Below are 18,778 nucleotides of genomic sequence, written 5' to 3'. Positions count from 1 at the left end.
TCGACCCCGGGACTTATTCTTTTGTAAGCCCAGTACTTATTCTATCGGTCTCTTTTGCCGAACCGCTAAGTAACGGGGACATAAACACACCAGCATCGGTTGTCAAGCAATGCTAGGGGGACAAACACAGACACACAAACACACACACATATACATATATATATATATATATATATACATATATACGACAGGCTTCTTTCAGTTTCCATCTACCAAATCCACTCACAAGGCATTGGTCGGCCCGGGGCTATAGCAGAAGACACTTGCCCAAGATGCCACGCAGTGGGACTGAACCCGGAACCATGTGGTTGGTAAGCAAGCTACTTACCACACAGCCACTCCTGCGCCTACATAGATCATTAGAGCAAAATCTTATACCCAAAATGAATTTTCTTCTTTCTTTTTCAATCCAACTTTATACTTTTCTTTTTAGTCATAACCTTCCATCTATCCATCGACTGTCCTGTATGTTTCCTGTTCTATGTATATATCTCACTATATCTCTTTATCATTATCTACAAAAAAACCTAGCTGTCTTTTTATCTAAATATCCTTGTATCTTAACAATTCCTGTATCTATCTATCTATCTATCCTACCTACTTTCACCTAAAACTCGTTTTCAATAACAAAAAACATGTCTTTATGATGTTGTTATATCAAGCTATCCGTCTGTCTTTTCATTTATAACCCTATACTTATTCTTCCAACACCTTTCTTAACTACTTTCAGTAAAAACTATAGCCTCTCCTAACCCTGTCCCCACTTGACTCCATTAGTTATAAATAAGACTTTGACCATCCCAGTACACAAGAAAGAATCAGAACTAGTCTTGTGAGTCATTTATTTACTGGGCATAAATATACATACATACGTGTGTGTGTATACATGCATATACATGTGTGTGTGTGTGAATAGATATATATATATAGATAGAGAGATGTAGATATATATATATATATATGTATATATATATATATATATATATATATATACACATATATATATATAATAATATGATGGAGTATTATTTCAAACTTACAGGGAAAAATTCAATTTAGAAATACTAAATTGAATTGATAAAAGGTGGTTTTTTTCTAATTTATATATATATATATATATATATAGTCAGTTGGATGTGCAATGTCAGTGTCCATGCACGACAGAGTGTAAGCGTCCTGAGAGAAATGTTGGACATAAGAAGCATCGGATGTGGCATGCAGGAGAGACATTTGCGTTGGTATGGTCATGTACTACGGATGGATGAGGAGAGATGTGTGAAGAAGTGCCATTCCCAAACTGTTAAAGGAGACTGGGGTAGAGGTAGACCCAGGAAGACATGGGATGAGGTGGTCAAACATGACCTTCGTATGTGGGGCCTCACAGAGGCTATGATGAAAGACGGAGATCTCTGGAGGTATGCTGTGACTGCGAAGACCCGACAAATGCAGTGAGTTCATGGTTTGCAGGACAGCCTGCTGCGCTAACCTTGGATCATAGGGCGACCTGCTGTGCTTGAGGAGACCTATTGAGTCAAGTACATCATCATCATCATCATCATTTAACATCCGCTTTCCATGCTAGCATGGGTTGGACGATTTGACTGAGTTTCTACAGCTGGATGCCCCTCCTAATGCCAATCAAAATAAAAATCAAATGGATATCGTAGTTGTGATATCCGTGCCGGTGGCCTGTTGGGCCTCACAATGGAAATGACGAAAGACTGAGACCCCTGAGATATGCTTTGACTGTAATGACCCGATAAATGAAGTGAGTTCCTGGCTCGCAGGACGGCCTGCTGTGCTAACCTTGGATTGTAGAGTGACCTGTTGTGCTTGAGGAGACCTATTGAGTCAAGTACATCAACACCAACATCAAAATAAAAATCAAATGGAAATTGTAGTTATGATACCCGTGCCGGTGGCATATAAGAAGCACCATCTGAATGTGGCTGATGCCAGCACCACCTGACTGTCATCCATGTTGGTGACACGTAAAAAGCACCAACCAATCGTGGCCGTTTGCCAGCCCCCTCTGGCCCCTGTGCCAGTGGCACGTAAAAAACACCCACTACACTCTTGGAGTGGTTGGCGTTAGGAAGGGCATCCAGCCGTAGAAACACTGCCAGATCAGATTGGAGCCTGGCGCAGCCTCCTGGCATCCCAGACCCCATCCAACCCATGCTAGCATGGAAAACGGATGTTAAACGATGATGATGATGATGATGATATGGTAGGCGACTAAGAAGTTTGCTATTAAACCACATAGTTTCAGGTTCAGTCCCATGGAGTGGAACCTTAAACAAGTGCTTTGTACTATACTCCTGGACCAACTAATGCTTGATGAATAACTTTGGTAGGCAGAAACTGTATAGAAGCCCATTGTTTCTTCGTCTGTATGTGTGTGTGTGTGTGTGTGTGTTTGTCTATGTTCTTGACAAAAAAGGCTGAGAGATAAGTACCAGACTTAAAAAACTGGGTGGGAGGGGTATATTTTTCAATTAAACCCTACAGTGCAGTACCCTTAGTAAGGCTGCAGTGTAATGGCAAACAAGAAAACTATAAATGCATATATATATATATATATATATACATACACACCTTTCAATTCAACACATCATAGAGTTGGAAAAAGGAGTAAAAGCTAATCAAAATAATGGCAAGAAAAACATGCAAACAAAAGCAATACTCTGAATAAGGATACAGGAGTAGAGGAATTGAAAAGAATGTAACATCCACATGACATAGCAAATGCAGAAGCAGTGACAATCATTACCTTACAACCTTCACAGGAGCTGACACCATAGTGATATCCTGATGATTTATCATTACAGACAACACAAGGTTTATAAATACGAGGGGCCAGTGGTGGAGAAGATGATGGCTTGTTGGTCATACCACCAACAGCACCACCATTGTCAAAGCGGTGCCGGGTTTCATAAATTGATCCTGCAAAAGAAAAACCAGTGTAATAATGACATATTATACCCCGAGAGTAACAAAAATTCAAAACATTAAAACACACTGGCAAAGATGTAATTTACAATATTCATGTATTAAAATATAATTCACATAGACATGCAACACATATATATGCAAATGTACATACTATATTCATATGTGCCGGTGGCACGTAAAAAGCACCATCCGATCGTTGCCGTTGCCAGCCTTGCCTGGTCCCCGTGCCGGTGGCACGTAAAAAGCACCACCCGACCGTGTCCGTTGCCAGAGCTGCCCCGACTGGCCCCCGTGCCGGTGGCACATAAAAAGCACCATCCGATCGTGCCCGTTGCCAGCTTTGCCTGGTCCCCGTGCCGGTGGCACGTAAAAAGCACCCACTACACTCACGGAGTGGTTGGCGTTAGGAAGGGCATCCAGCTGTAGAAACACTGCCAGATCAGACTGGGCCTGGTGCAGCCTTCTGGCTTCCCAGACACCAGTTGAACCGTCCAACCTATGCTGGCATGGAAAGTGGACGCTAAACGATGATGATGATGATGATGATGTACAGATATACTGCATGCACACTTACATGCATGGAAGAAATACACACGTTTGTACTAGAATTCCTATTTTGCTTTCCCTCTAGGAACATTAGTTTCATCAATCTCAGGGTTTACAAAACCATGGATTATATCCTTTCCAGCAGAAAGAACGCATAGTGTGTGTGTGTGTGTGTGTGTGTGTGTGTGTGTGTGTTGTGAGAGAGAGAGAGTGAGTGAGAGAATAGTTTACTGTTCCATTCATTTAATGTACATTGTATAAAGATAGAGCTACTAATAGTTAATGGTTATGAAGACCCGAATCTACATAGATTTCTTTAGCATGCCTTGTGTCTCCCAGCCCGAAGATTGCTTGGAGACACAAGATTTTGAGTGGATAAGTATCAGTGGTGTAAGGAGGAAAAACTTGCACACATGGGCAACTGCATGTCTTGCTTAAAGAATCTTACCTAGATGCACAAATATGTGCAGTGCAGGTTCAGCATTGACTTATAGAAGGCCCACTATGTATGTTTAGTGTTGGCTGTTGGAAAAAAGAAGTACTCAATGCCATAGCTGATTAATAATATGTTATTTGGGACAAATCCGTCAGTTGCTACTCTGAGTTTGACTTGTGGGTGTGCAGGGTCTCCAGGTGGTGCCACATAAAAGTGTTCATGCCAGTTCCACTTTAAAAAAGTACCCAACATACACTGTAAAGTGGTGGGTGTTAGGAAGGGCATCAGGCTGTAGAAACTAAGCCAAATCAGACTGGAGCCTGGTGCAGCTCTCTGGCTTTTCCATGCTGGCATGGGTAGGACAGTCAAACCCAAGCACTTATTTTTGTAAACTTGGTACTTACTATATTGGTCTCTTTTGCCAGCTAGTAAGTTATAGGCACACACACAGACACAAGCTTCCCTCAGTTTCCTTATACCAAATCCACTCACAAGGCTCTGTTCAGACCAAGGCTACAGCAGAAGACACCTGTCCTAAGTACAACACTGTGGGACTGAATTTGGAACCATGTGGTTGAAAAGCAAACTTTTCACCACACAGCCACACTTGTGCCTATACATACATACATATATATATATATATATATACACTGGCGAAAATAAATTTAAGACCAATGATAAAAGTTCTATTTCTTACAAAATATTTTGTCACTAACACCATACAAATTATTCTTAACTTTTACATCTTATGCAGAATTTATTTCTCTTTTGAATGATGCAGACAATAACTATTTTTATACAACTTGAAGAATTCTAATGCTAAATTGATATAAACATTTGAAATTTACCAGCAAAATTAGTTTAAGACCATGTAATATGTATGCAAATTTTTTTTCCAAAATGCGTAGCCACACAACTAACCTAACTGCAATATATAGTGTTATAATTTAACATAATTATACAATTGATTAATAATGGGAAAACAACGTAGCCTCAGTCCAGTCAAGAGACCAAAAATTGTATTACTCCACCAGCAAAAAGTTTCCTTTTCGAACATCAGCAAGCAACTAAAGCGCAGTAAAACGGCTTGCATGCAAGCATGGAAGTTATACTCGGAGACTGGTTAATATAAAGATCGGCAAAGGACTGGCCCCAAGAAAAATGACGGCGCTGTTGGGCCGTCAAATACACCGACTTTCGGAAGGCAACCGAATGCTGGCAGTCATAGACATTTGTAAACAATTATCCAACGAGAATGGTGTTCTTTTTACATCACAAACCGCCCGCATCCGTTTGAGAGAATTTGGACTACATGGATAAATCGCTAGGAAAAAGCCAATAATATCTGAAAGAAATCAACTTAAATGCCTTAATTTTGCAAAAAGCCATGCTCAATGGACTGCCAAAGATCGGTGCAGGGTCCTTTGGAGTGATGAGTCACGCTTCTGTATATTTGGATCAGATGGTAAAACATACGTCAGATGTCGCCCAACCGAGCAATTCCATCTGAAATGCGTGAAAAAGACGACGCAAGCAGGGGGTGTGATGGTGTGGGTGGCATTTAGTAGCTTTGGTGTTGGCCCTCTAGTTAAAGTTAATGGAAAGCAAAATAGTGTAGGTTATAAGAATCTACTAAAGGATAACGTTGTGCCATATTTGACTCACCAAATGCCTCCAGGGGCTATTTATTAGCAGGACAATAGTCCTGTGCACAAAGCCAAAAAGGTTATGGAATTTTTTGATCAGCATAATACTTGTGGAATTATGTTTCCAAAAATGTCCATGCTAAAAAAACCATCTACTCTAAAACAATTATATCAATGAAATATGGCAAAACATTCCCATAGAATTTTGTAATCACTTAGCAAATTCAATGCCGAGGCGTTGTTCAGAGGTTATTAAGAATGAAGGCTACGGCACAAAGTGCTAATATGTATTTCATTTGTCTTAGACTAATTTTGCCAGTAAATTTGAAACGTTTATATTAATCTAGCATTAGAATTCTTCAAGTTGTATAAAAATAGTTATTGTCTGCATCATTCAAAAGAGAAATAAATTCTGCATAAGGTGTAAAAGATAAAAATAATTTGTATGGTGTTAGTAACAAAATATTTTGTAAGAAACAGAACTTTTATCATCGGTCTTAAATTTATTTTCGCCTGTGTATATGTGTGTGTGTGTGTATAAAATATATATGAGTGTGTGTATATTGCAACCATGTGGTTTGAGTTTTGTCTCCCTGCATAGTGCCTTGGACAAATGTCTTCTACTATCACCCTGGAATGATGAAAGCCAAGTGAGTGAATTTATTAAGTGGATAGAAACTGTGTGAAAGCTCATGTATGCACACACACACACAAATAACATGAGTGTGTGTGTGTGTGTGTGTGCATGCATGTGATGGAGGGAAGACTTGAAAGAGACAAATAGCATGTGTTATTGTAAATGAGCATGTGAAATTATAGGGTAGTGTGTGTATGTTTAAAGATGTGAGTGTGTGTGTGTGTGTGTGTTTTCCAGTGTATTATACAGAAGAGATTATTATTAATGGTTATGAAATTTCTAGAATATCTGAATAAGTGGTAGTAGAGGGAGAGTGGGATGGTACAGCCTGTTCCCCTTTTTTTATCAATAAACAGGTAAGGGAAGGATCTGGAACAGTGTATGGGGGTCAAGGTGAGAGAGGAGTGAAATTAAGGAGCAGGCAGATCTCCACCTCCATCTAACAGTGGAGAGATAAGGGGAAGAGAAAGGATTATGTAGAGAAATACATGAGAGAGAGAGAGGAGGGGTTTAACTTATTTATTTATTTAAGATAAGACATAGAAATAAGGGTGTATAGATGTAGGGGTGGTGTAGGTGAGAAGGTGGGTGGAAAGGTTTATTTCATGACCAAATGCACTGATTAACACTGTAAATGCCAGAGGTAGGTTGGTAGGTAAGTCGGTAGAAAGTAACAAGAGCCGACCCTTAATAGGTGTTTACTGAATAGTAGAAAAGCACACCACAAAAACAAAAAATTTAACCACACACACAAAACATGAATATATATATATATATATATATATCTATATATATATATATATATGTGTGTGTGTGTGTGTGTATGTGATTGTATTAATATGTGTGTCTAAATGTTATGTATCTATGCTTGTGTTAGTGTGTGTTAGTATGTGTTAGTATGTGTTAGTATGTGTTAGTATGTGTTAGTATGTGTGTGTGTGTGTGTGTGTGTGTGTGTACATGGTCCAATAGTAGTGGTAGTAGCAATAGCACTTACATGTATGCCTACATATACACATAGGCACTTCTGGGAGAAGAAGAGCCGGTAAAGAAAGAAAGAAACTGAGCAATATGAGGTGTGTGTGTAGGTGGAGGGTGGCCCTCTCAAGCTCCACCCCCCTACTCTCTCTCTCTTTCTCTCTCACACATTAAATCATACATGCACATACACATGCTCACTCACAAAAGACCTAGTTTACTCCCCTAATCTAGGACATCAGTTAAGGCAGTTAAGAGAGAGAGGAGTGGTGGATGAGATGCTATGAATACAGAACTCTTTTCCACACAGCAGGAGGGGTGCAAAGGGGGGAAGAGATAGAAATTTAAGTGTGTAAGTGCATGTTTATAAGCTACTAATGTATGTTTATTATTTTTTGCTTGTGTGTGTGTGTGTGTGGTGTGTGTGTGTGTGTGTGTGTGTGTGTGTGTGCACATACATTTCAATTACACTTACATACCACTTTTTGTAGCATAAACGGAAAGTAATGTGCATATATGTGTGTGTGTGAGTGTGCATTTGTGGGTACATGTATGAAACAATTTTATGGATTGTGTAAGTGTGTATGTGAAATTCTCACATATATGTGTGAATGAAAATCCATTATATGTGTGTGTGTTTGAAGAACTAATGCATATATATACATATATACATATACATGGGGAGAATTCACAAAGACAGGTGGTGTAGACAACAAACAGATGTATAAGTATAATGTTTGGGAAGTGAAAAAGTTTTTAACGTTTCGAGCCTACGCTCTTCCACAGAAAGGAACACAGAAAGCAACAAGGAGAGAAAATAAAAGAATGTGTAGTGGCTAGAGAGAGAGAGAAAGAGATGTCTGAATGTGTGCAGGAGAACTTTTGTGCGAAGGGAGATGCAGTGATTCATTGTCAAATTCATTTCCCAAAGTATATTTCAAGAAATTCTGAATACAAATATATCAACATAAAAAAATACAGAAAACAAATGTATACAGACCCTAAAAACACACAATACAAATATTTGAATATAAAAAAAAAAAACAGAAACTAATATATGCACAAAAAAGAAAAAAATATAGACAAAATAAATTATAAATATATACACATAAAATACTATACAATGTAAATATAGCCGTATAAAATACACATATAATATACACAAAATTCACAATACAAATATAAATATAAAATATACAACAAAAATATTATATGTATAAAATAAATATATACTAAGAGAATATATAAGATTCAAAAACACACATAAAACAAAATCTATTCATATTACAAATACATCATAAGCACTAAAGAAACCATAAATATTAAGACAGAGTGAGAGGAGGGGTTGAGAGAAAGGAGTGACGACAATAATAACAACAACAACAAATATTTTGAAATTATATCAACCAAAGAAATATTTGCAGAGATAATTCAGCCTCTCTCTCTAACCACAAACAACAGAGAGAGAGAGAGAGGGGGAGATAGAGGGAGAGAGAGAGAGAAGTAAGAGTGAGGACAGGAAGAAGGGGAGAAAGAATACAAGAAATGGATAGGGACAGAGATAGGAAGATATGGGTAGTGAGCTATGAGATATGAAGAAAGGATCGGGGGGGGGGGGGGCGCGAGAAAAAGACAGAGATCTACATCAATCAAGCTATTCCAGAAAAAAACTTCAACTGCAAATATCCTCCTTAGTTATTCATTCATTTTGCTACAGAGGCAAAGAAGAATTCCAGAGAATTCCATAGAATCTTGCAGTTGAAAAGAAACCAAACAACTCAATTCAACAAGATTAAGGCTGACTGACCAGCAATGGAGGAGGATTGGAAGGGGAGGAACAGTTGACTACACAACAGCTACTCAATGAGGGGGAGAGAGAGAGAGAGAGAGAGAGAGAGAGAAAGAGAGAGAGAGAGATGAGGGCTAATGGGGAGACAAGAGAATGTTTAATTGAAATAAATCTCCACAGTTTAATTGAAATGTTTTAAAGAAAATTATTATGAAGACAGAATTTAAGTGAATCTTTACACATTCACTAAAATGTGTAAATCTAATTTCATTGGAATTAAACAGTTTTATGTGAAAATGTTAGTAAAATATGTGCGAAAATAGAAATCACTATCATTATTCTATGAGAATGTTGATTAAAGAAAATATTGTTATTATTTATGTTTGATATATATATATATATATATAATATATATATAATATACACACACACATACATATATACATACACATACATATATATATAGTGTAATAAATAAAATATATGCATACATACGTACATATATGTACGTACCTACATCTACATGTATATATACATGCATATATAAATATATATACGTGAGTACAGGACACCACAAATAGACGTAGAACTCAACGAGAAACGAAAACGGAAAAACAAGCATGGAACAAACCATTTTTTTACAACAGAAAAACAGAGTACAAGACAAACTACACAAGGAAAAATCCCCTTCATTAGCTGTCCCTAGTTCAACTCTAGCGTGTTTCGAAGGTAGAATAAGAATAGCCTGGGCAAAGTGTAGGAAGCTTCTTCCCCTACTGGCGACAAAAGGTCTCTCGCTCAGAGTGAAAGGTAGATTGTACGACGCATGTGAGCAAACCGCCATGCTTCACGGCAGTGAAACATGGGCTGTGACTGCGGAGGACATGCGTAGGATGGAAAGAAATGAAGCTAGCATGATCCGCTGGATGTGTAATGTCAGTGTGCACACATGACAGAGTGTAAGCGCCCTGAGAGAAATGTTGGGCATTTGAAGCATCGGATGCAGCGTGCAGGAGAGACAATTGCATTGGTATGGTCATGTACTATGGATGGATGAGGAGAGATGTGCGAAGAAGTGCCACTCCCAAACTGTTGAAGGAATCTGGGGTAGAGGTAGACCCAGGAAGACATGGGACGAGGTAGTCAAGCATGACCTTTGTACGTTAGCCTCACAAGAGGCTATGACGAAAGACCAAGACCTCTGGAGATATGCTGTGACTTCGAAGACCCGACAAATGAAGTGAGTTCATGGCTTGCAGGAGGTGGTCAAGCATGGTCTTTGTGTGTCGAGCTTCACAGAGGCTATGACGAGAGACCAGACCTCTGGAGATATAATGTGACTTCAAAGACCCAACAAATGAAGTGAGTTCATGGCTTGCAGGATGGCCTGCTGCGCTTGAGGAGACCTATTGTGTCAAGTTCATCAACATCAAAATAAAAATCGCATGGCTATTGTAGTTGTGATACCCATGCTGGTGGGGGCCTCACAGAGGAAATGACGAAGACCAAGACACCTGAGATATGCTGTGACTGTGAAGACCCGACAAATGAAGTGAGTTCATGAATCACAGGAGGCCTGCTGTGCTAACCTTAGATCATAGAGTGATCCGCTGTTCTTGAGGAGACCTATTGAGTCAAGTATGTTAACACCAGCATCAAAATAAATATCAAATGGAAATTGTAGTTAAGACACCTGTGCCGGAGACGCGTAAAAAGCACCAACTGATCGTGGTCGTTTGCCAGCCCCCTCTGGTCCCTGTGTCGGTGGCACATAAAAAACACCCACTACACTCACGGAGTGGTTGGCGTTAGGAAGGGCATCCAGCTGTAGAAACACCACCAAACTAGACTGGAGCCTGGTGCTTACCAGACCCTGGTTGAACCATCCAACCCATGCTAGCATGGAAAACGGACGTTAAATGATGATGGTGATGATGACATATATATATACATATATATATATATATATGCATGTGTGTATATATATATACATATATATATATATATGCATGTGTGTATATATATATACATATATATATATATATGCATGTGTGTATATATATATATATATATATATACAGACGTGTCCTGAACTTTGGCATCGAGAGTTACGCAAATGCCAGAACTGGGCGCCACTGCGTGGTGCCTAGGACTCCAAACTTGCCATCAAGATGTAGGACAAGATTCTGTGATAGCCTGGGCTTCCGAGGCCCACAGCTCTTCAATATTCTCCCGAAGAACCTGAGAGACCTGCATGGGGTGGATGCAGATGTCTTTAAAATAAAGCTGGATCTCTTCCTGTCAGGTGTCCCAGATGAACCAACTTCACGGCAGGTGGGGCAGATGAGGGCAGCTGCATCGAACTCTCTCATGCACCAAATGGCAGTTGCTAGAAAGCTTTCGTGAAGTGAAACCAAGTAGCAACACCAAATGGCGGTGCCCCAGCATGGCCACAGCTCATAAGCTGAAACTAGAATCAATCAATCAATCAATCAATCATATGTATATATATATATATATATATATATATATGTATGTGTATATATAGATGTATATATATGTATGTATGTATGTATGTATGTATGATGTATATATATGTTTGTGCGTATATATATATATATACACACACAAAGTTTAAATTAAATTGTTTAACGATTTACCTGTATAAGGTGTTCTATATGTATCTCCTCAGACAATACTCAGTTGCTGTCTCTGTAAGCAAAATTTAGATTTCCATGCTACAACATCCATGGCTTCTTCTTTGAGTTTCAAAGAAGCCATGGATGTTGTAGCATGGAAATCTAGATTTTGCTTACAGAGACAGCAACTGAGTATTGTCTGAGGAGATACATATAGAACACCTTATACAGGTAAATCGTTAAACAATTTAATTTAAACTTTAAATCCTGTATATACGGGGATCTGTATGTATCGAAACATCCGTAGCGATTAAAAAGCTGCCCAACCATACTTACTCTTCCTTTTGACTCTTTTACTTTTTACTTTCATACATGAGGAACACCTAAGACTAGAATTGGTAGCATACCATAAGAATACTACTGGCTATTTGGGAATTCTAAGAGTGGACGAGCTCTATTTGTACTCTTATACGTTCTTAACAGAACATACCTCAACTATATATATATATATATATATATATATATATATATATATATATATATATAGCTTATATATATATATATGGCTTATATATATATATATGGCTTACGGCCATATCACGTTGAAAGCACCGGTTCTTGTCTGATCACCGAAGTTAAGCAACATCGAGCCTAGTTAGAACTTAGATGGGTGACCGCTTGGGAAACATAGGTGCTGTAAGCATTTCCTTTATTACTACACTCGCGGAGTGGTTGGCGTTAGGAAGGGCAACCAGCTGTAGAAACACTGCCAGATCAGACTGGAGCCTGGGGCAGCCCCTGGCTCCCCAGACCCTGGCCGAACCGTCCAACCCGTGCTAGCGCGGAAAACGGACGTTAAACGACGATGATGATGATGATGACAGGCTTCTGTATGTGTTCAGCCTGCCAATATCAGTCAAACCTAAGTTGACTGATACCTTATTAGTGGGATCCAACAGGGTGTTATATGTGATTGCAAAGTAAACATATGTGTCTGTGTGGTAAGAAGTTTGCTTCCCAACCACATGATTCTGGGTTCGGTCCCACTGCATGGCTCCTTGGGGCAAGTGTACTCTATTATAGTCTCAGGCCAACCAAATCCTTGTGAGAGGGTTTAGTAAACAGAAACCCACATATATATATGTGCATGTCTTTGTGTCAGTGTTTCTCCCTCACCACCATTTGAGCCGAACTAGTGTTGGCGTGTTTATGTCCCTGTAACTCAGAAGCTCATCAAACAAAACTGATGTAATAATAAGCACCAGATTTTAAAAAAAAAAGTACTGAGGTCAATTTGTTTCACTAAAATTCCTCAAGACAGTGCCCCAGCATGGCTGTAGTCTAACAACTGAAACAAGTGATAGAAGATACGATACAAATGTTATATAAACATTGTGGTAAGAGTGATCTATGGCTCAAGACCAGAAGAGCTCAGAACAAGAACAATTAAAATAACTGAGAGAGAGAGAGAGTGAGAGAGAGAAGCTGATAGGGAAATGACACCGTAACATGCACCGAAGTTGTTAGCATGAAAATCATCAAGGAAATAAATTCTTTCAAATGCTTCGAAGGCCCTCTAGTGATAGCTTCTTTTTCCTAGGTGACCTCCTAATTTGCAGTGGAAATAAATGTTCTAAGAGTGTAGCCAGAGTGAGAAACGAATAGAAAATGTCTAGAGAACTACTAGCAGGAGAGGCTGTGTGTCAAGTAGCTTGCTTACGAACCACATGGTTCCGGGTTCAGTCCCACTGCGTGGCATCTACGGGCAAGTGTCTTCTACTATAGCTTCAGACCGACCAAAGCCTTGTGAGTGGATTTGGTAGATGGAAACTGAAAGAAGCATGTCGTATATATGTATGTGTGTGTTTGTCCCCCAACATCACTTGACAACCGATGCTGGTGTGTTTACATCCCCGTAACTTAGCGATTCGGCAAAAGAGACCGATAGAATAAGTACTAGGCTTACAAATAATAAGTCCTGGGGTCGATTTGAAACAAGTAAATGACTGAAACAAGTAAAAGGGTAAAGAGTAATGTACCTAAATTAGAAAATATTGAGGCAGAAAGAGGGTGGAACGGTTAGAGGATCAGATAAAATGCTCAGTGAAATTCATTCAATTTTTTTTTTACATTCTGAATTTAAATTATGCCAAAGTCAACTTTGTCTTTCATGCAAAGACTACTCTGTCAAATGTATTGCTTCTTTTTTTCATAGTTTTGGGTTAATCATGCATTATCTTCCCACTTCAAGATTTTGACAATGTGATTATTTATTTTTACATTGACATTGCAGAGTAGGATTGAGAGGCCAGATCTGGTCAGTTTGAATATAAAGCCAGTAGAATATTTTGGCTGGATATGGCAGGTTTAAATGCTGTAGGGCCAATACTATGAGGACAATCTTTTATTTCCTATTTGTTTCAATTATTGGGCTGCAGCCATGCTAGAGCACCACCTGGAACGGGATTTTGTAGATTAATTTGACTAGAGTACTAGTTTCGTTTTTTTAAAGTTTGGTACTTGTTTTATTCGTCACTTTTGCCAAAAATTATAAGGACATAAACAAACCAATACTGGATGCCAGGCAGTGGGAGAGACGGACACAAATAAAAAAACACACACATATAGATACACACACATGAATATATGTCACTCTCTCTCTCTCTCTCTCTCTCTCTACACACACACACTGGGCTGCTTTCATTTTACCAAATCCCACCACAATGCTTTGGTCAGCCTGGGACTATAGAAGAGATGTACCCAGTGTGCCATTCAGTTGGACTGAACTTGAAACTATGTGGTTGGGAAGCGAACTTCTTACCACACAGCTATGACATGTTGGACGAAATGCTTAGCAGCATTTCATCCATTTTTATGTTCTGAGTACAGATTCTGCCATGGTTGACTTTCCATCATGTCAGGGCCAATGGAATAAGTACCGGTTAAGCACTGGGGTAATAGACCACCCACTCCCCCCCAAATTTCAGGCCTTGGAGAAAGGATTACGACAACTACTACTACTGCTACTACTACTGTTACTACTACTAATGCTGCTACTGCTACTACTACTACTACTGCTACGAGTAGATGATATAAACTAAAACTTCTCTCCTCAAATAGCTGGCCTTGTGTCTAAATCACCATCATCATTAATAATACACTATTTTGTAGCTGAAAATAATTTTGGTTTAAATGCGACCTAAAATCCATGGAGAATGTAAACTCTTCTTCATTCTACTGGTTAGGATGACCTAGAAAGGGAGGGAAAGGTGACCCAATAGTCAATATGACCTGACAGTCAGCAGTTTGGGGAAGATGTGAGTGTGCTGGATGTGGGACAAGGCTTTCCTTTCCATTCAAGCATCCAGCTCCCTTCTCTCCCTTCCCTCTCAGTGTACTTCTGCAGGATTGGAAAGATAAAAAAAAAAATGTGATGCGTGGGAGGGAGGAAGTTGAGGATGAGGGGGGGGAAATGGATGGGGGTAGGAGGAAAAGAAGGGTAAGAGAATAAGGAAAGGGAGGAGAGAGAAATATCCTACTTAAATTCACTTACAATAGGAAAGAGTCTTTTTTTTTTTAGAAGGAAAGGATGTAGTTTTGAGTGAATTTGTTTCCCTTCTTTTTTTGAACATCTACTAACAATGTTTCATGAAGAAAAGAAAAGGAGGGAAGTACCACAAAGAAAAAAGTACAGAGAGGAAGATGTATGTTCAGTCATTTATAGTTCTCTGCTATTTTCTCCTTTCAACTACATATATCAAATTAACATGTAATTAACTTTAAAATACCAATAATAATGATTTCTAACATAGCCATGAGATCTCAAATTTTTGGACGGGTGGTGGGGGTAGTCGATTACAATCAACTAAGTGCTTGTCTAGTACATGTAATATGTATTTCATCAACTCTAGAACGATGAAAGCCAGAGTCGGCCTTGCAGGGATTTTAGCACTGAATGTATGAAGTGACGTAATTAAATATAACGAGGAATTTTGTCTGCTTCTCTGCTGATTCTGCCAACCTCAGTAACGATGATTCTTACTACTATAGGCACAAGGCCTGATATTAAGGTGGGGGAAGTTACACTGACCCCCTCCCCCCCCTGCTTAGCTAGTACTTATTTCATTGACCCCAAAGGGATGAAAGCAGAGTCAACCCCAGCAAAATTTGAACTCAGAATGTAAAGTATTTTGTCTAGCATGCTAATGATTCTGCAGTTCACTGCTATGATAATAATAATAATAATAATAATCCATTTTGTAGGCACAAGAGCTGAAAGAGAGAGAGAGAGAGATAGTGTGTGTGTGTGTCTCTCTAAGTTAAATCATTCTTTAAAAGTAAAACTCTGTAATTATTTGAACAATATAAATGAAGCTTAGTGCAGCATTTAAACCATTTTTACTTATGTTTCCAAGTTCATATATGTTTAAAGCTGGCTTTAACTGTACAAATATAGTTTTAACAAAACTGAAAAACAAACTGGAAGAGTGTTTTGAAGAGTGTTATGACTTCTGTCTAAAATTCACTCCAATTAAATATCAATGACCATGCTAACGAATATGTAACACACCCTTCTCATTAAACTTTCTGTGACTATATTTCTGTTAAAATACACTGCCTTTGATCCAGTTTCAAAATCAAGAAAAAGTTTTAATAATTTATGATTTATTAAGTTGGTGTTTAGAGCACAAATTTGCCTGAAATTATAATGAAAGGTTTTGATTTAGACCACTTTAAAACACAAAAAATTTGTACCACAGAGAGAGGAAGTCTCAAGTAGGTTGGTATCAAAGAGGGTTAATGATGTTAATTTAATAGAAAAAAAAAGTACTTTAATTCATAATTAATGACAACAGAAGCAGTATTAACATCAAATGGTAATATTTATCCCCACTTAAAAGTGGATGTTGTGTTAGAATGCAGACTAATGCAGTAATTACCATAAAAGAACCTCTCATATCGACTTGTGTTGCATATAAGCACTCTTACTTATCTCCCACTAGTGCAGGGGTGGGAAAACCCCCGCCCACGGATGCAATTGTGCCTGCAAGCCCATTTTATTTCGTCTACAGGCTGATATACTTGTATGTACAAAATATGATAAATTTTTAATTACACAATTTATACAATATTCATATGCCTATTTGCAACATAGGTGACATTTCCATTATGGCTAAAATGGTTAGACTCGAACAGAAATCGTCCGGTAATTGCCATTTGAATGGAAATTTTGTTTATACTACAAAACACATATTGCTAGGTTTGTACCACCCCCTTGAGAACCAATTACATTAGCTAAAAAATATAGAAAACCTCATAAGCGATATAAACGTCCTAAATTTAGTGGCAGCATTAATTCAAAAGCTTTTTTACTGTAAATCAGATTATACATAGATATCCTTTTACTCTTTTACTTGTTTCAGTCATTTGACTGTGGCCATGCTGGAGCACTGCCTTTAGTCGAGCAAATCGACCCCAGGACTTATTCTTTTTAAGCCTAGTACTTATTCTATCTGTCTCTTTTGCTGAACCGTTAAGTTACAGGGACATAAACACACCACCATCGGTTGTCAAGCAATGTTGGGGAACAAACACACACACACACACACATATAAATGACGTGCTTCTTTCAATTTCGGTCTACCAAATCCACTCACAAGACTTTGGTCAGCCCGAGGCTATAGAAAAGGATACTTGCCCGAGGTGCCACACAGTGGGACTGCACCCGGAACCATGTGGTCGGTAAGCAAACTACTTACCACACAGCCACTCCTACACTTGGCTACTTATCACACAGATATATACAAGATCCACAGAGATTATAAGAGTTAGAACTTGTGATCCAACCACGGACCGTTTTCTTAGTAAATTTTTGCCCTCCACACAAAAAAGTTTCCCCACCCCTGCAGCAGTGATATAAACAAGAAAGCTTAAATGCACCACAAGTTCATAAGAGAAGTTCTCTTATGGTAACTATTGCAATATTCTCATTAACATGTTGAATATCACCCATATAACACATGTGTATTTTCTTTCATTATTATCAATACCAGTCAGTACTGGGAGTCAATGCAATCACTAACCTCTTTACCCATAATTTGCTGGATTACTATTAGCACACTGACATAATTGTTAGAACACTGCATTTTTTTTTTTTGTCTTTTTACATTCTGAGTTCAAATGCTGCCAAAACTGACTCAGCTTGTCATCTTTTTTGGAGGTCAATAAAATAAGGACTAGTTAAACATTGGGGGGGTGGGGGGTGGAGTCAATGTAATCAATTTCCCCTTCCCCTCAAAATTTCTGGCCTTGTGCCGAAATGAGAAAAAATTATCATTATTGATACTTAGAGTCAATGAAGAATCAAGGATTCCTATTTATTTAATGCCCACAAGGGGCTAAACATAGAGAGGACAAACAAGGACATTAAGTCGATTAGATCGACCCCCAGTGCGTAACTGGTACTTATTTAATCGACCCCCCCAAAAGGATGAAAGGCAAAGTCAACCTCGGTGGAATTTGAACTCAGAATGTAATGGCAGACGAAATACTGCTAAGCATTTCGCCTGGTGTGCTAATGTTTCTGCCAGCTTGCCACCTTAAAAGAAGAATCAAGGATTCAATGACCGGGTTTATCATCAAAAAAAGTTGGGTAAGTCCTAAACAAAAGCACAACTAACGCTTTCCTTCTAGCAGATACTGAAAAAAGAAAAAAAAAAAGAACTCTAAAAGCTCAAACAATACACCTAAATTAACTTAGGCCTGAAAGAATCACGGCAATCACCAATATTTGTAACTACTCTTACTAACGCCATTATGGCAAATTCCCAGAAATCCAGTGATATTACAAACACATAATACTTCCACCTCTCCAAATCACAGCATGCATTTAGACCATTACAACCACCATAATATAGGAGACTAGAGGGCTTCAACAACAACAACAAAGTTTTCTACATTTTACCATTGTCAGCAAAGTTTTCAATTTCAATTCCCCGCCTCCAAACCACTTATACAAAATATACTGAGTACCACAAGTCAAATTTCAGTGTCCAAGAACCTTTCCAAAATTTGCTGGTAGCTAAACAGAGTGCTGCAGTAGCATTTTTAGTTCATCTCCGGCAAGCCACAAAGTTGAAAAAATTGAGAACC

The 18,778-nt window shown here is 38.5% G+C and overlaps 1 protein-coding gene and 1 pseudogene across 1 annotated transcript in view; one reads left to right on the top strand and one right to left on the bottom strand.

The window, feature by feature from the left end:
• The window catches only part of LOC115214890 (retinoic acid receptor gamma-like), a 56,183-nt gene that overhangs the window by 34,835 nt on the left and 2,570 nt on the right, over window positions 1-18,778 (bottom strand). The window contains exon 2 of the mRNA XM_029783921.2: window positions 2,774-2,946. Within this exon, the coding sequence (XP_029639781.1) occupies window positions 2,774-2,946 (173 nt within the window). The remainder of the gene's footprint in view (window positions 1-2,773; window positions 2,947-18,778) is intronic.
• Window positions 12,211-12,329, top strand: LOC115215297 (annotated as a pseudogene).

This window comes from Octopus sinensis, linkage group LG8 (assembly GCF_006345805.1).
Source record: "Octopus sinensis linkage group LG8, ASM634580v1, whole genome shotgun sequence".
NCBI classification, from domain to species: domain Eukaryota; kingdom Metazoa; phylum Mollusca; class Cephalopoda; order Octopoda; family Octopodidae; genus Octopus; species Octopus sinensis.
This window is presented reverse-complemented; position numbering and strand designations above follow the sequence as displayed.